Genomic DNA, 22,574 nt, shown 5'->3' on the forward strand with positions numbered 1-22,574 from the left:
GTTTAGATCTATTCATATTTATATAAAACAGTGAGTAACTACTATTATGTTCAAGGATTTAAATTGATATATGCTTTCTGTCTGAAAAAAAAACGCATGACAATTACTGTATTCAATGCACAAAATGTGCATTTAATACACAAAATTCCTCGTCACTTTATAAATTAGATTTTAAAAAAGAAAACAAATCTTTTTATATGAATTATTTTATTTCAAAAGCCTAATTATGGTTTCTTCACCAATATTCTGCTGATTTTTACAAATAAATCTAAAAGTTTTTTTTTTTTTTTTGATTCCCCCCACATGGCTACTAAGTAGTATCATGCAACAAATGCCCTCAAATCTCCTTTCACTGCTCGTGTATCTGGTCTCCATGTGATGAGAGGCATAATCTGAGATTAGCCCGAGGCTACAAAAGTGTGCTTTGTAGCCCGAAGGATTTTAACTGAAAATCTGGGGATTAAAGGTTGTGGACAATCTGGACAAGATGGTGCGCAGATTATTGCATCAAAACCTGGAAATGATATCGCTCATCATGTCGCTAAACTCTTTTTATTCACATTGTGAGTTGTAATAGTTGTTATTCAGTGCTGTGGTCTGAATGATTCACGGGACAGTATGTGGGTGGGGGGGGGCATACGTGTCCTTAAGGTCAGATGGAGATGGGAAATAAATAATTGATCTGTGTACTGAGCCAAGAAATAAAGGGACAGACAGAACCATTTGTCTGTCTCTTCTTTCCCATCTGGTTAGACGACATTTGGAATTCAGGGGCACAATACCTTGGTTGAATCTACAACGCCGTATATTTTCTTGTCTAGAAACCTGCAACATGCTTAGATAGTCTCTTTTTGGAAGAAATGACCAATTGTGTAAATTGCCTGACAATTGAGTGCCGGTTTTGACAGAGAATTTAGTTGGATTTCAGTTTGTTAAGAATTGAGTGGGATCTAATAAAAAAAGTTTGTGTGTGAGATTGTGTGTGTGTGTGTGTGTGTGTGTGTGTGTGCATATATATATATATATATTTGTGCTGGTTTTGAATTATTCTTTTCAATTATTTATTCATGTTGTTTTTTTAATAGCAGGTCTGTGAGGCTTTGTGCAGCGCTAAATATTGTCCAGCCATGAACAAAAGTAATTTTTAAAAAAATATAATTTTGTACTAGGTGAGAATATGTGGCCTGTGAACGTCATTGAATTCTAAATTTAATTTTAATCTCCAATCTATGGCCAAATTTGCTGCTGCTGCTGTGTTTATGGAGTGATGCTTTGTGTTTTTTGTCGTCGCTCTGGATTGACCATCTCCAGGATTATGTGTGTACAGGCAGGTTTTGAATGATTAATCACGGCGGAGGCCGAGTATAATGGCTGTCTCTGCTAGTGGGTCAGGGACACAAAGTGATGCTGTCTGGTCATTTTGGGATGGACTGGTTGGCTGTGCAATTAGGCATATAATCCCATCTACCAGTTGGTTCATTGATTACAGATTGATGTAGTTTGCCAGATGCTGCTTGTCTTGTCTGAGGGCCTCGTCTGCGATGAGACACTACCCTTCCGTGTCTTCCACCCTTTTCCTTCCCCCCAACCCCATTCTATGATTGGCTCATTTGAGCACCTACGACTCAGCTGTGGCCCGTTGTCAAAAGCCATATGTCACAACTGAGGAGGGACCCGTCAACCCCAAAAGAAACGCACACGGCATTAAATCCGGATCCCCTTATGGAGAAATGGAGATTAAGCCAGAAAGCGTATGTTTTAGTTCGGGAGAAAGTGTATTTTATAAATCCCGTCATCATCTCCAGATTATTATCAAATGAGCATCATGGTGCCTTTTCGGCATGAAAAACATCATTGGTCTCATATTGATGTGACGATAACATGATTGAATAATAGCAACATTTCTAATATTTCCCACATATGTAATTTAAAAAAAAATCTTCACGGTGCTGTTATCTTCCCATTATACATTTATGACTTTGGAACACGCGCAAGCGACAGCCAGCTAGCAACTCGACCTGGCAGCTGGTCAAATGAGGCTCACAGTCTAATTGGGTCAAGTAAGGTGAATGCAATTTTATGCCTATTTGAACCTTCTTCCACTTTAATTGGACTGATTAGCTATGCTTAATTGACTCCTGGCATCTTGTATTTGTTTTGAATTCAAGATAATAAGCACAGTCAAAACAAGGCCTCAATAATCAGCTGAAACTTTCGTGAACCCACATGAAGGTGAGATATCTTGCTCATGTTTCAGATGCGATATATTGACAGGTTTAGTGTACAGAAGAAACCCTGACTCACTTGAATAAATATCATTTTATTCTCAAGACAAAACTATTTTACAGTGTGCAACATAACAGAAGTAAAATAGGTGCTTTAAAGCTTCCCTCAATATAAGTCACTTGAAATTCTCTTTGTCCAAGGTAATCATTTAAACCACTCAGATTGCCCTTTTGGCTTCACTTTTCTTTCTGACACTGTAATGTCACAACAATTTTTACCATAATCTGACTCACTTACCCATACAGTTTCAGCTACTAACAAAATTCCTATGTTAGTGTGAAAAAAAAATTCCATTCATCATCACATATGCATACACATGGAAAACAGGGTGCGAAATGGTGAACTGGTAGCCTAATAAAATTATATAAATAATGCACTTGTGTTGAAACAATCCAATGTTAAATCAACCACCTAAATAAAATAGTGCCTTTCCGAAATCCTTCAAATAACTCTTGAATTAGCTTACACTTAATCCAAATATAAATTATTTGAAGTTTTGCAAGGAGAAATAAATGACACTACTTTGAGAAGAAGATTGTTGAGAAAAAAAAATTTTATATATATATATATATATAAATATATATATATATATATTCTCAACAGTAAAAAAAAAAAAAACAGCACAAATAAACGTTAATCATTTAAAGTTGTTGGAGAAAATTCAACTCCATTGATGGCTCATGAGCTAAGACTTAGCAAATGTTTTTTTTTGTTTTTTTTAAAAATAATGTGTGAAACACTCTTGATATGACTTACGTAAACCGGAATGGTGACACTGTGCTAGCAAGTGGCACAACCATTTCACAATCGCTCTTTGCTCTGAGTGTCTCATGTCAAACTCGTCACAGAAATCCGAGTAGGTAAACATTCAGTGCCCCTCCCGAAGAAGAAGGTGCTCTTCACAGCTCCTCGCTCTCCAATGTGGCCTCAGGAGGGGAGCTGGAGAACAGGAAGGGGTTTGTCTCCGATGTGGCGAAAGTCGATTTGATGTCGAGTCCTTGGCCTGTGAGAGCTGCGTAGCGGCTGCCCGTACCTGCCGTCTTCTTCATGGGTGCCGGCACGCTCTGATGCCACTGTGCTGAAGGTCAGAACAAATGGTGACATGTATAAGCTTCAGTAAGGCTGCCGACAGTTTATCTTGGTGCTGATCACTTTCGTACCATAGATGTCCAGCCTGCAGGTGCAGGCCGCAATCCCCGCCTCGTTTTTGGCTGACACTGTATACCAGCCAGCATCCTCTTTGGTGGTTGGCTGGATGAGGAGGCACACATATCCTGTGGCATCCTGATGCATGCTGAGGCAGAAGCAGAGTTACGAAACACGCTACAAGTAGCACCCATTTTTCCAGCTGACTGACAGTGGAGCAGAGCATCCATCCAGCGCAGTCGGCTAACACAACCACAGTGTTCAAAAGAGGAGAGACTGGCTTGATATTTGATTATTCGATTTTGAATCATTCAAATTTGGCAGGACTGTTAAACAACACTCTTTTCCGTCATGTGTCAATTTTAGAAAATACCATATTGGCACGAATATAAGACGGTGTTTTTGCATTGAAATAAGACTGAAAAAGTGGGGGTCGTCTTATATTCGGGGGTCTAGACATTATACCCATTCACGACGCTAGATGGCGCCAGATATCATTGAAGTGAATGCTGAACTTGACTCCCCAGGCCAAAGCGTGCCCATCACGAAGAATAAAAATAAAAATAGCGGTAGCACGAAGAAGAAAAATGAAAAATAGCGGTAAGAAAGAAAAGAGAAAAAAATAATAGGAGATAACAGAAAATGGATAAAACGTAGCGACAATCTGGAGAAAAGTGGGTCGAAGTCCGGCCAGGTTAACCGGCAGCTGAGGAGAAGTTATGATGTCATTCACATTTCAAAAACCAGAAGCCATTCATTTACGAATGTGATTGCACTTTAGTTTACATATTTAAATGTTCAGATATTAAGATTTGAATGAGGCCAAATAACATGCTTTTTCTCTCAAATATATTGTTATAATCATTTGTTTCAGATGTACTGTAATTATTTTCTGTATAAAATTTTATTTGGTGTTCAAAAAGCCTTTTTTCAAACTTGAGTCTTGAAAAAGAGGGGGTCGTCTTATAATCAGGGCCGTCTTATATTCGGGCCAATACAGTATTTCTTTTTCCTTGACAAGGTGAAATTCTTCGCGTGTAAACATCTGCTGACTATCATAACAGTAGTATACCGGTAGTCATTTCTCTGGTCTCACTGACCTCATTCTGCTCTGTGTTCTGGGAATGGTGTCATTGTCTTTCTTCCAGAATATAACTGGATGGGGCATGCCCACCACCCGACACTCCATGCGGACGGGGTTCCCCTCGGGGATTCCGACGTTCTGCAACTTCTCCACAAACTGGGGAGGGTGTTTCATCTCTTTCTCTGAAGGGAAAATTCATGCTTAAAACCCTCCCAGATTTCATAAAAATCACCACTTTTATTCTTGATTCCCCCACGCCAACGGAAATCGGCTCACCCACAACTTTGAGTTCTAGACTGAAGGAGCCCTGCCCTGCTTTGTTGCTTGCAATGCAGGTGTATGTGCCGGCGTCTTTCTGTGTCAGGGGGTCAATGACCAGAGAGTGGACGCCATTTTCCCGCACCAGCATCTTATGGTAAAGATCTGGATAGATTGGCCTACCATTGACCAACCACATGAGCTCGGGGTTGGGCAAACCACTCACCTAAAAAAGAACGGATCATTTTGAGGGTGGAATTTGCAAATTCAACAGTATGTGAAAGCGATGCTCACAACATGGTACCTACCTTACAATCCAGCCTGCACACTCGCCCCTCATGTGCTAGCGTGTCTCCTGGAGCCTGGACGAAGTGAGGCTGGAAAAAACGCTCATGGCTTTGCTCTCCCTCAACCTCCTGTACGCGAGTTCGTACCCTAAAATGCGGAGAGGTTGAGGCAAGTCCTTGACATTTAACCCTTTATATATTTGGTTCCAAATCCATTCAAATGGGAAATTGTAGTTCAAACACCAATAATGTGGCCTATAACCTGTTCAACTCAACTGAAAAAGAAATGTCATCTTTTCAATAGGGGCAATAATACATTTGACTGAAATAATAGAGTTTTGCCTAATTGTCCAGGAGACTTTTTTTTTTTGTTTTTTTTACTTTTTGTTTGTCTTTGTAGCAGAAGCCTAAAGGTTTTGTGCAGAGCATTACAGTACTGCTATTTCAAACTATTCACATGATGCCCTCCTCCTACTTGTCAAAGGCCACCTGAAAAAAAAACAGCCCCAAAGCTGCCACCACCATGTTTCACGGTAAGTTTGATGTTCCAATTTGGTGATGAGCAGTGTTTGCGCCAACATGCTCTACCTTTTGGAAATTTGCCCCCCCCCCCCAAAAAAAAAGAAAATCAACCTTGGTTTCATCGGACCATCACAACATCTTCCAGGCATGTGGAAAATGCGTTGTGGTGCAGTGAAACCATAGCTGAAATGTTGGGCCATAATTCCAAACTCGACACCGCTCATAACCCCAAAAAAAAAAAAAAAAACACCGTCTTGATATGAAGAATAGTGGCATCATGCATGGATTTTTTTTTTTCCTTTAGCTGGACCGAGGGCCGTAGATAGAGTGGATGGATTTATTAACAGTTTAAAACAATAAAAAAATGTCAGGAAAAGCCTATTAGAACATCTGGACCTTATTTGGAGTTAATCAGAGGGACTTTTAATGGTGGCAGGCGTGTGCTGACTCCCATTGAGCGAGCATTTGAAGGTCATCGGTTAATTCTGAGCATAGCCACACCCCAGTTATATGTTTAGTTGCAGTCATGTTGACTTTGCGTTTGGTTAAGTTAACCTTTAGCAGCCTCCAGTGGGGAAATGAGCAGTACACGTCAGCTGCCTTGAGTTAATGTCAAGGTTCAATGACATAGCTGAAGAGCAACATGGACATGTTGGAGTCTTGGGCCAAGGAAAGCTGTTAACAATTTTAGTCAGATATTGTAAGTACTTTTCGAATGTGGTATTTTATAAGTTTTGTCAACAACATTGAAGTGAATTGTTCACAAGAGATTAATAAATGGACCCAAACGGCTATGACTAAACATCTCATCTCGCTGGGTATAGCAGTCACATGAATCATGAGGACAGAACAAAGAAGGTGTGTACACACTCGTACAACCACGTTCAGTTGTTTATTTTGACTCTCAAAAATATTTTTGGAGTTGTACAGGTTACATTCACGGTCGAACACTTTTTGAACTCATTTCTCACAAAAACCTGGCCTTTGAACAGGGTTGTAGAGACTTTTTATACCCAGGCTAGGCGGGATCTGCGTTCCTGCTTACCTCTGAGAGTTAATGGGAGTCAGTCGGTTTCGGGAGGGTCCTGTGTGGATTATCAAATGACCCGAACAGCTCATTCGTCCCTGTTGATTTTCAAATGGTGAATCAGAGATGAGTAGAGAAGGATGAGGTTATGAAGAGGAAGCTAAGTGCAAGGTGTAACCTGTGGATTTGCTGCCATGATGGTGTAGTTTCCATCATCATCAGCTGTTGTCGACTCGATATGTAAAGCACATGTCCCATCGCCCTCTCTTATCTTCTTATAATGGATATTTTTCCTCAAGATCTGCTTCCCATCCTTGAACCAGTACACCTGTTGACATCAATACGGCGTAAGTTACGAACATAAAAGTCAGCTTTTGCACCAGTTGACGTCTCACCTTCGGAACGGGGATGCCAACAACTTTACAGGTGAAAGTAACAGGTACGCCTTCCATGGCCTTGTAGTTCTTGAGTTTCTTGTCAAAGATGGGCGCGATGCATTTGCCCGAGGGGACGTCGTCATGTTGCACGTCATCGTCTGACTCCTCCACTGGCGTTCGCTCCAAGCGGAACTCGATCTCGCTCATTAATCTCTGCTCAAAATTGGAAACTTTGTACTCCTAAAAAATGGGGGGGAAATGCTACATGAAAGAAAAGTTAACTTTTTCTTCGTATAATGTATGCAATGACGCACACAGGCTATTGAAGATGATACAAATGTGTATTATGACTTCAGACCACTTGATTGGAAACATGCTGTAGCATCTGTGCTAGAAAGCAAAAAAAAAAAAAAAACCTCATGCAGCAAGATGAGAGGTTAAAACAGAGAACAGAATTTAAATAAGAGCACCGTGTCTTGAATATTTGGAATTTTTATTTATATTTCATTGAGTTAGCATAAATAACTCTGACTCATCGGACTACAAAACATAAGAGAAGAAAAAAGTTTTAATTGCTTTCTAAGTCCTTAAAAACATAATGTTTTTTTTTTTTGTTGTTTTTTTTTTTTAAGTCATGTTTGGGATGCGGACATATACTGGTAAAAGTAGAAATGAGTGAACTTTGAAGTGAACCAACAGTGAGTCATGAGCACAGTGCAGTAGATTTTTTTTCATGCAGGTCATATATTAGTTAATGGATGCTTGAATGGTATGTCAAAAGTTTGGACAAACCATTCTATTGCATGAGAAATTGTGTCCAAACATGCCCGGCACTGTACGCTGACCGAAGTATCATCATGCTCGCTCCCCGAATCGATTACTGCAATGCCCTTTACAAAACTCACTTGTATTCTTTGGCATTTGACTCAGCTTGACTCAGATTTGATCTTAGTTTCACTATTTGGTGCCTACTACCATCGTTCTTACTGATTAGTGCTTTATTGTTGTATATATGTTAGTTGCTCCATGTACAGCACTTTTTATGCAGCAGTGGCTGTTTGAAAGTGCTCTATCAATACAGTTGAGTTGAGTTGAGTGTTTGCAATGAGATGATCCTTGTACCTCATCATAGCTAATGACAGTAGCTGGAATGTTTGGTCCAACAAGGGGTCTGCTCGCTGTTTTCCCCTCAATACTCCGCTTCTATGAGAGGACAGGGATGGATTATGAACTCCCACAAAGACACACAAAACCGACTGAGAGAAGCGCACAGACAAGCTTAGGAAGGTTATACCCGTGCATGGTTACAGTGCATGGACACGATGGACCGGTGATCGTGAATTAGGAAGGAAAAATGTTCTACTGATGGCCCACCCGTTAGGGGAATTATTATTGTTATGAATATTATTATTACTACAGACCATGAGTAACAAACCAAGTTTCACAACTTCATTTAAAATGAATTGTGAGCCTTTCTGCAGGGATCAATTAATTACAGAGCAGGGTCTTCTAACTGTCCGCGCGTGGTGGTGGTAATTTGAAAATGTCCATTTTAATAAGTACACCTTTGAAATAGCTCTCAATTTTGGTATAAAAATGCAGATAACATTGTTTCTCAGGTGCAAGGTATATACTGTAAATTTTAACGGGACAAGAGAAATGTCAGTATTTGTACAATTATATCATATTGTTAATTTGCCGAACCTGTTTACCCCTTAAGAGACTGATGCTGAGCTATTGAAATTGATGAAAACAATAGAAAAAGTGACCCGAGTCTTCCGAATGACTAAGGCTCCTGTCCACATAACTGTTGAAAACCAGGCTGAACTCCAGCCTACAATCTTGGTTAGTCTATAATTAGTGATTGCGCACTGTACTATCATGTCAAACGACTGTCCCATTCAATAACCGAAGGGGTGTTTGGTACCTGCTGATAGGCAAAAATGGGAAGATCATCTTGAAATTGCAGTTTTTTCTCAATGTCATAAAGAACAGCATCTTTGCTCTCGCGAGTGATTTCGGTCGATGGCAGGCGTGTCTTTGGCGCCTTCTTAGTGAACCTTAAGAGACAGAAGAAATGTTGGAGAATACGGGACAGCCCATCCACCTCGACAGTCGTGCAAAAAGTCAGATGCAAAGTACCCTGAAGGTGCCCCTTTGGGAAGGCCCATGGAGTTGGTAGGCTGAGGTAAGGTCAGGGAAGGCAGGATGGCGCTCAGGAAAGCCACGGGGTTTTGGATGGGACTTGGTGTGGAGGTGCTGGAGGTGGGCGAGGAAGCCTGTGGAGGGGACTGTGCTCTGATGGTAAACGCGTTGTTTAAGGTCGGTGCCGAACCCGGTGTGGGTGAGGATATGAGTGATGGGGGGCTCGATGGGGACTGGAGCACTCTTGTGGGAAAGGTCCTGGTCGGTGGTGAGAATGGAGGGAGTGCTGGCGAATTGGTGGCGGAAGAGTGGAGCGCAGCTGCCAGTTCTTGGAGAAGCGGGACTGGGGATTCGGTCGGAGAGGGGCTCCTGACGGGTGAGAAAGTTTGACCCGTGATGAACTCTTTCGGGCGGGTGTAGTTGAAAGCCTGTGAGGTCGCGGTCAGATTCATGAGGGAAGCGTGGGTGCTTCTCAGGAAAGCAGCCGGAGACGTGACATCCGTTGAAGTCGAACTGAAATTTGACACTGGCTGAGAGGAAAATTGCGCTGTGGGTGCAGTTCTGGTAAGAACTGTTGTCGACGGGTTGACGTGTGAGGCATGGATGCTGGTCATCTGGCTTGAAGGGGCCACGCTGAAAGGAGGAGCGTGGTTGAGCTGTGGCTTAGGTGGAGGCAACGTCACCAGGGAGGTGGTCTTAACCTGCGACGCGGATGGAAAAGATCGCAGAGGGGGAGGAGGGGTGCCTATCGCCGGAGCAGAGCTCCGTGGCGGTGCAGGGGACGTCACGGCGTGGGGAGGTCCAGATTTGGGCGTCATTTGTGAGGTGGTGTGAAGATAGGTCGAATGGGAGTCCCGGTTTTCTCTGAGGGAAAAGAGTGAACCTTCGCGAGAGCTTGTGGCCTCTGGTTTAACCTGGATCGAAGGCTGATTGTGGGTTTGGGTTGAGGGTTCGCTTTCCTGCTGCTGCTCCATAAGAACCTGGTTATGAAGGAGCTGGAGCTGCGCCGGGTCCCTGTCAATCAAATACAAGCAACATCAGAGGTGAAGATGGAAAGACACTATACATGGTGAACATGAGGGAGGCACAGTGCTGTGTTCCAGTGAATTACAGCTGGTCAGACCCATAAAGCTCAAAAGGAGTGAGCCAAAGTCAGCATGGAGATTATCTGTCCTTTTAAGGACCACCAACAAGTTGGTCACAAAACAACACCGCATAGCCTCAGAACTTTTTCGATATGCACACTAAATGGAGTCTTAACAGTCACAGTTTACATCATCTTCAACTGCTGTTGATTAAATCACCGTCCTGTTTTGTCTTTTGTCAAAACAAGTCAATGATCAAACTCCAATCCAATCCCAAGTAGCAGCGGTAATCCAATTTCTCAGAGTGAGCACAAGGATGATCGGAAACCACACATGATACTGACCCCAGAAACCGCTTGCATAAAATGGAAGAAATTCAAGTGGACTCACAAGTAGAAAATGCCATCCTTTGTTTTGGAGAGCCTGAAGGTCCACATTTGAGGTCTGCCTGCACGGATTCGTGAATTGCGACTAAGAGTGGAGCGGAAGGAGGAGCGTTTATATTTGGACTGGAAGAGGAGGGGGAGGATCAAATCTTGATATTATATGAACTAAAAATGAGATTTGGGTTGCAAAATCTTGTTTTTGTCTGTAGACTGAGGCAGGATTTCTCATACAAAGCACATTTTCATCCGAAGAGTGATGATATTGTGTATTGCCATAGCATAACATGCCGGTGTTTAAAAATACGGTCTTGTAAATGACAAAAATGAAAAAGCTTTCAGCATTTCTACCAGATCCTGACCAAAGTTTTGGGAAAAGCGACTCTTTATTGTGAAAGAGCAATTATTGCTTTAGAGCTTTATTTTGTCATCACAAATCTAATCTTATCATCTTTACTTACAATCTGGGTTTTGTCAGCACTGGTGGTGGTCCTTTGTTGACCTGTGCATCAGAAGCGTCTTCAGCAGGTGGAGCGGATATCTCACTTTGCTCGCCCTCCTCATCCTCGGGTAGTTTGAAATGTACACGCAGTCCGACTCTGGCGCTGGAGCGGGAGTCTTTGTGGTTTGTCAGGACCCCTGACTTCAGGCAGGAGTTAGGAGGTGGATTGGGAAGGGCCAACGGAACAGATGCCCCATTTTGATGATTAAATGCTGCCTTGTAATTGGAACTTGCGTCAGGTGATGTCAACATCGCTCTGGATGCTTCCTGCTCCATCGCAGGTGGTGCAGTGTAAGGTTTTGGGTGTGGAGCCTGTTGCCCTGTGCTCCCTGGAGGCTCCTGGCGAAGGGTGTGAGGGTCTAAGGTAGGGGTGCTAACACTGCGAGGGTTGAGACTGGGACCACCGGAGAAGCCGTTGGGGTCCAGACCATGTAGGCTGGTTCGTATGGTGTCCGGACGCAGCATGCTGGACTTGTTGGGGTTCAGACGAAGGGTGCTGGTGTTTAAGGGGTCCAAACGTAAAGTGCTATTGGCCAATGGATCCAACCGGATGGTGCTGGCGTGGGGCTTGATGTTATTGGTCAGAGCGATATCTGTTTGGGGTTTTACAGGAGGGATACGGAGATCTGATGCGGAAGGTTCTTGGACTCGACTGGGCTCCACAGTTAAAGTACAAAAAGGCCTAATTGCATGGTTGTTAACATCATTCGCTGCAAAATAAATAAAATAATAAATCATTAAAAAGAGTACATTCATTGAATGTACTGACATCCGACTAATATGATACCATTGTTCTTTTTCCCAATATAAAACATAATTATTACCTTTGACCTTGAGTGTTGCAGTACTGGATGTTTTTCCATAGTTGTTGCTTGCGGTGCAAGTAAACATCCCAGAATCTTCAGTAAAGACCTCAGCGATGACCAATGTACATATTTCCTCTGGAGAAACAAAAGTGATACTCACACGATTACATTGCTCGGACGGGATTGCTGTTCAGAGTCTTGCCAAAGTAACGCTGACAGTTCCTTTGTACGTGTCGATGAGTCTATTTGAAGCTAAGGCAGGTTGAAATGATCTGCCATGGTGGTTCGACACAGGATGAGAGACTCCCTTATAAGGTGCACAAGCACAGGAAAGCAGCCCTGGCTTGTGTACAGAAGAGGAGCAGAAGTCTCCACCAAGGACTAAACACTTCAGAACAGGATGTCTGAACACGGCATGATAAATTCCTACGGCAAGTTATATTTTCCTGTATATGATTCCTGAAGAATCATATACAGTATATATATTTAAAAAAAAAAAGCTACCTGACTCAGTTGGAGATCTGGGCTCTGAAAACAGAAAAGAGCACCACCATTATCAATATGTATTGTAATAACAATCGTTGGAACAGATCATCCTGACATTTGGACGTAAGAGATTAACAAAACTCCAAATGCCTCACTATTGCGCTGCAGGATTTCTACTTGCCGATCATCAGTGAAAGGAAATAATAGTGACGTAAAAACAACCCCCCCAAAAATACAAGAAATTTACTGTTTCACCGATAGAGCCTCATTTGGTATCATTTTCAAAATGTATTTCTGAACACTTTTGCTGACATCATAGATTTTACCATTAAAAAATTTGAGGAGGAGCCTATTTTAAGAAATAACAATGTACAATTTATAGTATTACAAAGATGGCAAAAGTAGTAGAGATAATTGTGAGCTCAATGATTTGGCAAGCAGGATGTTACTTGCTGTTCTTGCTGAACTTTGAGCAAAGTGTTAAAGTCATTATTATTAACCAGGGTGGTGGTCAATTTATCAACATTTGATTTGGGTATCTCAAACAATAATGACTTTGTAAAATTACAACCGAAAATCTGCCAGTGTGCAATCATTTTGTGCTTGTCGCTCTTTTGAATATCCTAGTGCTGTATTAACCTCATATTTTGTGTCATCCCGTGCTTACTTTTTTGCAGTATTCGAAAATCCGGAGAGTCTTCGATGATTTTTGCCTCTTTGTACCAGTCCACTCGAGGGGACGGCACTCCTTTCACACGGCACTCGAGCACGATCAGCTGCCCCTCTGAAGCCACCAGGTCCTGAAGACTCTAGAGATGTGAGAAAGAGGTGTTGTTGTAACATACTGGATCGTCAAAATAATAGCAAATATCCTTTTACTGCTAATTCTACCTTTGTAAAAACAGGGGCAGCCATGACGGCTTGTTGGTTAAAGTCTTGCTGGGGGTTCAAGCCAGATGTTTGACTCTGGACAAAAACAATAAAAAAAAAAAAAACATGTTATCAGGAGAAATGCAACACTAATTGTAGGAAGTGTGTCAGGTGTTGTACCTCAGGTTGCGATGTTGGAGCGGCGTTGGGGAGCGGCGGCACCGAGTTTAAAAGCTGTGGTGCGGGTGTGAGCAAAGCAGCCCCAGGCAGCAACTGACCCTCTGTGAGGTGTGCTGGTGGTGACGTCGGAAACACTTCCACAGGTAAGACTCCTGTTTCAGCCTCCTCTGGATAAGCTGTAGATGCTGCCAATGCTTGGGAGAGCTCTGGGCTTGGAGGTGAGTTGGTTATCGTCTGCACAGGAACTGGGACCTTCGGGGTCACAAGAGCGCTGAGCTCCTCTGCTGGTTCTCTTGTGGTTTGATTTACTGAAGACTCTTGAACTTCTGCGGTGATGTGGCTTGATAGTGGAGTGGACTCTGACTGTTTTCCCTGCAGGCTTTCAAAATCACAAAAAGACAAAGACTAAGCATTACCAATAAAGTGCTTTCAACACTTTTAAATCTAAATGGAGAGAATAGGACAACTTACTGGGCTACATGCTCAAAGTGCGGCTCCCCTTCAGAGTCTGAAGAGGATGCGCCTGTGGGATCATACGTGCATTTGAGCATTCTATACAGGCTCTCTAAAACACGGGTTTCTAAAAAATTTTCAACCACTCCGGTAACTATTTTGCCCAAAACGTGATTTGTGAGTTTAATTAATACCTGCTAAGAAACCAGGAAAACTGAGCGGAATCATTTTCACATTGTGTTTCATATGACAAGAAATGAGCCTCGTGAAACAATTTTGCCCATTTGTTCTTGGCAAAAGGTTGATTGCAAATGCACAGTTTGAGAAGCGCAGCTTTCAAGTATCTAAAGAGAATGACAGAATCACCTTCAATGTAAACCTCAGCTGAGGTGGAGTCAGTTCCGTAAAAGTTAGACGCGAAGCAGGAGTAACGTCCGGTGTCCTCCTCAAAAGCCTCTGTGATGATCAGAGAGTGCAGCTCACCATTGGTGATGACCTGAATGTCGGGGCTGTTCTCCAACTCCTTGCCCTCACAGAACCACCTGCAACTCGGAAAAATGAACAGAACATTTGCATGTTTGGAATATTTGGCTTTTTTTTTTTTTGGTCTTAATCTCAGTATGATACAATGCGATTCTACACCACTGCCAACTATACACACAAGATAATGGACGGATGGTTAAAGTAATACCGCTTTGACAGTATTGTTTGGGGAAGCAGCTCAAACTTTGTTCCCAGGTCAGTTTGTATTGGTTGGCCAAAGTCAATTTATCAATAGCCCAAGCAAGCACACAAGTTCTGCAACTATATTGCTGTGTGGATGCCATACTCCAACTCATTGCGACGACATTTGAGTGATTCCGCTTACACTTTGTTTTTGTGGCGATTTTCTTCCTGTCCCTTTAAAGCTACAGCTATGCACAGCCTCTTTGCGGGGCTTTTTGGCTGAGTTACAAGTCCATCACATAAACTTCAATGAGCAAACACTTTCCCTTTTGCCTGTAAAGTAAATCAGTGCTTTTTTTCCCCCAGTTTAGACAGTCCCGGGATACTGCAGCACTGCATAACAACCTGCACGTTTTGACTTGAAACTTTATCTTGAGGCCTCACATTTGTATTTTTAGGTTAGGCTATTTTACCTTTTCATAGACAACGACGAGAGGATACATGACATCAGCATTAAATAAATCCACGTGTTCAACTTCAATCACGCAGTGCAATTCATGAGAGTGGGAGTAAATAATTAATTGCCCTATGTGAACGAGTGCTTGCGTTTGTGAATTCAGAATTTTCCAATTTACATTTTTTCATTTCCTGCATGCAGAATTGCTCTCCCAACAGCCCACAAAAACAACATTCAAAAAATGTTACTTCAAATGTTTGGTCTCCAAAACCTTCCAGTGGCTACTAGACGAGCAGAGTTTGAGTTGACAACAATCTGGTATAGTCTAGTTATTCATTCCAAAACTACAGAAGAAACAGAAAACTGACTTCCAATGCACGATGCAGCAACATGAGCACGAGAAACTCGGCACATCTATTTTCAGACGATGAGTCCCCAAGCTTTCGAAAAATCCAGCCAATAATCAAAGAGGAATGATATGGGCACGTGGCGAGACGGTGAGAGCTTGACATCGGTAAATCCGATTCGGTGCTGTCATCAAACTCTCGTGACGCCGCTCAATATGTACAATGGTGATTTCACATTGAAGGTACACCGGAATTCCTTTGCATGCCTCACTGGAATAGACTCACTGCAGGATGTTCTGCTACACGAGAGTCATTTGTCATGAGTAAGAGTCTAAATTAAAAGCATGAGTAGTAAAGAGGATGGTTGGTGTGCTCCTCACTGCACCTGTCAGAGCTATTTTCCTCCTTCGGCTCCGAACTAGCAAGGAGATTCCCCTCACCAAACTCACATCACGCTAAACTTCTCGCGCACGCCGATACAACCAAGCACATCGACTAGAAATGGCAAATCAGTAACCGAAACAGTCCTAATGAACGTTAGCGCGAAGGATGAGGTTCATAGAATGAAAAAAAATTTCAAGAAATATCTTAGGTTACACCTAACTTAAAATAAAACAACTTATGCAAAAGATGAAAGTACATTAACGAAGAAACAATGTCAAGTTTCCACTAAAGAGCAAATAAACCCTCTTACCCAAGTGCTGCGCGTGTTCATGCGACTGCCAAGAGCTCACTCGGTTCCATTATCAGGCGAGACGACAGCTCGCACTGCCAGTCCAGTCTAAAAATGGCCGAGCGCTTGCATTCTCCCGGCACAAGTGTATGTTAGTGCCTCAACAATGCTCAGTAGGACTAACAAGACCATGCCCCCTCCCCTCGACCTCGCCTATACCTCGCCTGCATGCTGCCCAGCCTCGAACGTCTTCACGTGACCCCTTCGTGGCATTTTCCAAACCTAAGTCTATGCTTACCCTAAGTAAAAACTGAAAATGTTTGGAGAGTGGAACCTTAATAGTTAAGGACCCCCTAAGTGTTTCTTGAGCAATATTTTTGGAGGGGAAAAAAAATGACAAATTACAAAAGGAGGACCACGAGGGGTCTCAAGTGAAGAGGCGAGTAGATACTACACTGGAAGTTTCTTGAAGTAAATGGAAGCGATAAGGTTGAGCATTTTTTTTTTTTATTATTATCAGTTTACTTATAATGGTGCTGAGCTTCTTTTTACACCTGTCATTCAACAAAAAAAAAAAGTCAAATGATGACATTCACCTTCGACAGGACTCATCTTCACATGACGCCCTCATTTTTACTCTAAAGTTAATATTGAGGGTTGAATTGTTTTTATGTCTTACTATTAACTGTGTTCAACTTCTTTTTACAGGGTGACTGTTAAGAAATTGGGAAAATGTTGCCTAATCAAGCCCCATGCCCAGCCCAGAATGGATTCTGTTCGCCCTAAAGACGGATTTTTACTGTAGGTCCAATTGGCTAATTCTAATTTAAAGCCCATATCAGATTTTTTTTTTAAATTATTTTGATGCACAATTTCAACACAATGGCACGTATCCGGAATCCAAAGTGCACATAAAGAACTACACCAGCATCATCACCACCAAGCGGCAACACATACAGCAAAAGCAAGAATAATACAAATGTGAATCTCTCCATTTCTACTGCACGGGCATCAGCAAATACAACATGAATCAGACTTTTAGACAAGACGACAGCCAAACTATTTTTTTTTTTCCTTGTCTGCCACGGTGCATATCCAAATTATGCCACCTGAGACGAACAAATTGGAATTATGTTATTTGAACCATGCAGCGCAAATCCAGTCTTGGAAGTTGCACTTTGTATTCACATTAGGCACTCTAACCATGTCTTTTAAATTTTGTGTGTGTGTGTGTGTGTGTGTGTGTGTGTGTGTGCGTGTGTGTGTGTGTGTGTGTGTGTGTGTGTGTGTGTTCCACACACACACTGTATAAATTTAACTTTTGCTGGTCTGGACTTTTTGTCTTTCGTAATGAAAACTCCCTAAATGATTCTCGTCTAAACACATTAAACAGATGGGGAATTGAAAATGCAAATTTATTTGGTCCCTGTGTGGCAGCTCTGTGAATTTTTACTTTTATTTTGACAGGGTTGATCTCAGGGCTCGCAAGTTCACCCACAACAGATACATTCAAGAATGTTTTGATTGACCTTGTTTTGTGTCATGCTAGAACAGAAAAGGGAGCTCCTCAAACTGTTTCCTGAATGATAAAATTATCTTGCTAGGTTAAAGAATTATGAATCAGCAGGAACTACTGACAGACACATGACAGTTTCATTGTTTCCTTATAGAATCGTGCTACGAACCAAAGTCCCAGATTGTCCATTTACTGTGTTTAATTGGCAATGTCACATAATCCCTCTTTCAGAGCTCAGTCTAGTATTTCTCAGATTAAAGAGACTAAAGAGACTCTGAGCACCAGTACAGGAACTTTTCAGTTTGGTAATATGACACGATGAAGCTAATGCAGATGCAAACGTATCCTCGGCTAACTAATATTAGAGCTCCTGTCAGACTGGATTGCCTTGCAGATTTTTGGCTTCTTACCGGACTTCAGGTGTCGGATGTCCTCTGACGATGCAGTCTAACTGGACTTTGCTACCCTCAGGAACTTCTCTGCTTTTCAGTTTCTGGATAAAATGGGGTGGCTCACATGTTTGCTCGTCTGCACCCGATGGAGCTTGTGTCAAAATGTAATTTTCCGGCGCCTCCACCTCTTTCGACTCAAATTGCTGCTCTTCAGAAATCCTACTATCCTGTATCTCCACATGACCAATCCCAGAGTCCGGCTGGACCTCTGACTGGTGGCTAACGATGGCATCAGACCCATCCTGCGCCAGGTCCGCGGATATGGCCAAGCGCTCCCTGCTGTCTGAGCCGTCAGAGTAAATTTTTCCATCGTTCTGGCTTTTGTTCTGGTTCCGACTCCGATGGGCTTTGCACGCTCTCGGTCTTATCCGTTTGGATGCGTTAGCCTTGAAGAGAGAGGAAAGCTCTTCAATAAAATCGGCCGCCTTGTTAAGGAACTCTTTCTTGGACTGGGTCTCCATCCCAAATGGGGAGTTCCTCACCGACTTGTTCAAGTGGTTTAGACCTTCACTATTGTTCCTCATGGTGTTGTCCTGCGGCGTGGAGGCTATGTGTGGCTTTCTGTCCAATGCGAGCTTTGGTTGCGTTGTTGGCGACTCAACCGGCTGTGTGAAAGGCATAGTGGAGGAGGGCATATAAGGATCAGGAGAGGGCTTTGTGTGGGGAACAGAGGAAGTTGTGGACGAAGAAATGGACGCCGAGGCAGACGGAGTGACGGCGGCTTTGACCTCGGGCCTCTCCTCCCGGGGCTCATGTCCGATGGCCTGGCGGGCCAAGTTGACGCTCTTATCCAGCTCTTCTTGGCTGAGGAATGCCGACAGGTCTGGCAATTGGCTTTCATGGAGCCCCGCCGAGTCCTCAGCCTTTCCCTTGAGCAGGCCAAAAATTTGAAGGCGTGACGATGACGCGTCGGAACGGCTCATCTCGCTGTGACGCTGCTGCGCTCGGGCCTCGGCCAGGTAGCTCTCCCTTAAGAGCTGAGAGAGCGACGGTGGCTGCTCAGCGGCGTTTTCTTGCATACTGGGAGTGGGGAGAATCATAAAAGCGGCAATGAGATTCAATTGCTGCACGCGTACAATGGAGGTCTCATCAATCGTGTTGGGGCTAAAGAACGTTTGACATGCACGACTTACACGGATGGCCCTTTAGATGAGAGGCCATCAGGGACATCATTCAGGATTATCTCTTACACACCCTCACACCTCCAACCAAAATCCTCTGACATGCGCAACTGAAATCCTTTCACACATCATACTGAAATACGCTCACGTAATCTACTGAATACTGAAATACAATGTGTTTTCAGTAGTATGTGTGAGATAATCCAGAATGATATCCCTGACGTCGCAGCCATAGGCCCTTGCAGTCATTTCCTCAACTTGACCGGAGCATGTTTGACTCACTGAAAAACCACGAAGGCCTTAATTATTCACTTCACTGTCGAAGCAGCACCATCTGCTGAGTGTGTTTGGTCGATATAATTCAGGGGTGCCCAACCTTTTTTGACCGAAGATTTACTTTCCAAGCAACCACCTTCCGCGATCGACCCGTTATTTACGCACACGCGCGATCGCGGTCGACTGGTTGGGCACCCTTGATATAAATGGATCATGATATGACTAAAAATTATTTGATCCTCTCATCACCAAAGTTTTATGGTATCTTACCATTCGCATGTGCAACCTTAATGAAAGTGGTTGTGAATTGATCCTTCTAACACACAGGTATCAAAGTCAAGGCCTGGGGGCTGGATCTGGCCCGCCATATCATTTTATGTGGCCCGCGAAAGCAAATCAAGCATGTCAAGTTCCATGATGCTTGCTAAAGTCTGAACCAAAATTTCAAATTGTCATATGTAATCCACAATAACAGTCATTATTCCTGACATCTGATTTCAAAATTAGTTATCCATCAATTTGTTGTACGCTGTGTATGTAATATGTGGAGGTGATTAAACATTTATATGGTTTCCCCAAATTCGTAACGGTCCTCCAAGGGAAACTGTAACTACAATGTGGCACATGACAAAAATGAGTTTGACACGCCTGTTGTAACAAAAAAAGGGGTATAGAAGCCAATACGTCTCACTTTTGTACTAGGGGAATTCAACAATTGATATTTGCCTTAGCATTACATCTTTATCAATTTATATCTACTTTCCCCCGCCTCTGTAACTCGAGGGCAACCAGGACAACGATGTGGTCTGCGGTGAGAACACGTTTGACACCCCTGCTGTAAAAAGATAAATTCAGCTACGCTATTAAGATGGAGGGAAAAAAATCTGCAGCTCCTCCAGCTTCCTTCCACATCTAAAAAACACGCACTTTAGGTTCATTGCAGATTCAAAGGTGTCCTTTGGTATAAATGTGTGAATGCCTGTCTACAGTATTTGTGCCCTGGAATCGGCTGCCGACCAGTCTAGGCTTTACCTTGCCTGTCACCCAAAAACTGGGACAGCCTCCAGCTCACTCACGAAACCTAATGAGAATTGGTCTGATGCCGTGGATGGATACCGATAAAGAACAACAGCCTCTGTTGACAACCTGAATACAGAAGCCGAAGGTAAAAGAGCTGATCAAAAATAGCATTTTATTTTCGTCGAATTTCAAAATAGTCTTAACAGGTTGTCCGCTTTGGCGGGATACAGACTCCCCCACGCCCCTTCCTCACTTCTGTAAAGTTTCCTCCTTGCATAATTTTCTGACACTAAGCATGAGCGAGTCATGGAATACAGACACGAGATAGTGTGCGCATATGCTACTGACACTCAAATCAGTGCGATTAAACGCGCTGGCGATGCCCTTCCAGCGGATCTGAAGGTGCAGCTGTTGTGTACATTAATCCTTTGCAAACAGACTCCAAGCCCACCAAGTCATATCTAATAATAACCGGGGCTCAGTTTACAAGAAGAAAATCAACAAAGAAAAGCAGCTTCCCTCATCTTGCGTGACCTTGTTATCGCGAGTTAGATCAGTCACAATACAATCACCAATCAAATGACAACCAAACAAAGTGATCGGAATGGCCGTAGATCCGAGATTTGCCGATTTAGGTGAAAAAACACCCGGCGCCTGCCGCGCAAACACAGGACCGCACCACTCGGGTGGGGGCGCGGGGGTGTTTTGGGGTAGAGTAAATTGAATTAAGCAGCAGCTTTCGCAGTCGCCATCTAAAAGTAGACCGAAATCCATCATGTCAAGAGCTTTTTCTGAAGCTCTGCGCAGCATGAGGCTGATCCCAAAGGACACCATGCAGGAATAATGACTTTAAGGGGTGTTATTTTTTTTTTTTACCTTCAGAGTAAGCCCAGCTGGCGTCTGGGAATGGACTGGTGTATCCTCAGGTTGCACCTGTGCTCAAAGTGGGAGATTCCCGTCTTCCACTTGCTGCCACCTAGGAAAACCTTGGGACAGGCAGCTGCCCAGCTTTCCCGTTTTTCTCGCACAGAGTTACCCTTGGCGTTTACGGGGAAATATGAAGGCGAGTAGCTAGGGTAACCTGTCAGGAGTAAAAGTAGCAACATTTGTCAGCGCCTCGGTCGCAGGTTATTTTGGGGAGGCCTAGCCCATATGTCTGGGAGGCGTCCGTGCTCATTGGCCAGCGGGAGCATGCTGGAAAGGGATTCCACCTCTGCTGCTCTGCCAGAGACCACCGTCCAACAGATTTAGAAGCCCCTTTTCCAGCCTCTCACACACCCACAACATTAACCGTCTCCCTCTAGTGGCACAAAAAAAATCACAAAGTACAATTCAGTTGTATTGAACTTGAGTTCATTATATTTGTATTTAATAGCTAAGAACAGTATTTAAAAAAATAATTATGTACAAACATCATTTAAGTATATTTTAATGGTGGGTGTTATGGAGGTATTTGTAAATCTGAGGATTTTTTTTCCGGTGGGATTTAGTGTAAAAAAAAAAAAAATCACAGTCATTGGTCTATATTTCTTCATACTCATCTTCCATGGAAAACTAATGTTGGCTGGTTCATCATCGACGATTGATCTTTTTTTTTTTTTTAACTTTCTTGATCAAAATGAGCAAAGACACTGAGAATGTTGCTTTGATTGACATGTCCAGTGGTCATTTAACATTTTTTTTTGGGGGGGGGGTTTGCATGTAGTTTGCAGTGTAGAATTGTACAGCATCGTATGGAGTCCATTCTTTTGCCTGTCTTATGCATACAATCGAGTACAGTGAGTCAAGAAAATATCTATACTGCTTCACTATGTACAGGTTTATTCCAAAATGGAAAAATAATTCTCAATCAAAATTCTGCAGCCAATACCCCATAAGGACTTTAGTTTTATAAATATATAAAGAAGTACTCCGTGATCATAATGTTGCAGCTCAAGTACTCACACAATTTGCATGCAGGATTTCATCCATCCTTAGTCCTTACCAATGTTTGTCCATGTTACTCCCACATTCCAAAGACACCCATGTTAGTTTAAACAAAGACGCTAATGTCCACATGTGTGAATGTTGTGCGTTTTTGTCTACACGTGTCTTTTGGTTGACCATCGACCAGTCCTACATGCAGCCTGCCTTTTTCACTAAATCAAAT

The 22,574-nt window shown here is 42.8% G+C and overlaps 1 protein-coding gene across 2 annotated transcripts; it reads right to left on the reverse strand.

Moving 5' to 3' along the window:
- Positions 1-2,300: 2,300 nt before the first annotated feature.
- mypn (myopalladin) lies at positions 2,301-21,675 on the reverse strand. 2 transcript variants are annotated; one of them, XM_019882239.1, is made up of 21 exons: positions 21,302-21,674; positions 17,967-19,028; positions 14,264-14,439; positions 13,916-13,967; positions 13,445-13,823; positions 13,286-13,360; positions 13,062-13,203; positions 12,413-12,436; positions 11,927-12,043; positions 11,062-11,812; positions 9,130-10,146; positions 8,915-9,047; positions 8,110-8,190; positions 7,006-7,227; positions 6,789-6,938; positions 6,629-6,708; positions 5,083-5,209; positions 4,793-5,000; positions 4,533-4,698; positions 3,447-3,580; positions 2,301-3,364 (listed from the first exon to the last, which is right to left on the reverse strand). In XM_019882239.1, exons 2-21 carry the CDS (start codon positions 19,025-19,027, stop codon positions 3,186-3,188), a joined length of 5,274 nt encoding a protein of 1,757 aa, XP_019737798.1. In that variant the 5' UTR covers position 19,028; positions 21,302-21,674; the 3' UTR covers positions 2,301-3,185. The 2 variants fall into 2 exon arrangements, with proteins under 2 accessions (XP_019737798.1, XP_019737799.1); XM_019882240.1 differs by lacking the exon at positions 8,110-8,190 and having other exon boundaries at positions 21,302-21,675.
- Positions 21,676-22,574: the final 899 nt, after the last annotated feature.

The sequence above is a fragment of the Hippocampus comes genome, unplaced genomic scaffold (assembly GCF_001891065.2).
Source record: "Hippocampus comes isolate QL1 unplaced genomic scaffold, H_comes_QL1_v1.1 scaffold36, whole genome shotgun sequence".
Taxonomy (NCBI): Eukaryota; Metazoa; Chordata; class Actinopteri; order Syngnathiformes; family Syngnathidae; genus Hippocampus; species Hippocampus comes.

What these genes read in the sequence shown, in the direction of transcription:
- mypn (XM_019882239.1), bottom strand. Translation starts at nt 19,027, where the DNA reads ATGCAAGAAAACGCCGCTGAGCAGCCACCGTCGCTCTCTCAGCTCTTA. An exon ending in CATCCGACACCTGAAGTCCG is followed by an intron (nt 14,440 to 17,966) that starts GTAAGAAGCCAA and finishes TCCGAGTTGCAG; the next exon opens with GTGGTTCTGTGAGGGCAAGG. An exon ending in CTGCCCCTGTTTTTACAAAG is followed by an intron (nt 13,204 to 13,285) that starts GTAGAATTAGCA and finishes TCACATCTCTAG; the next exon opens with AGTCTTCAGGACCTGGTGGC.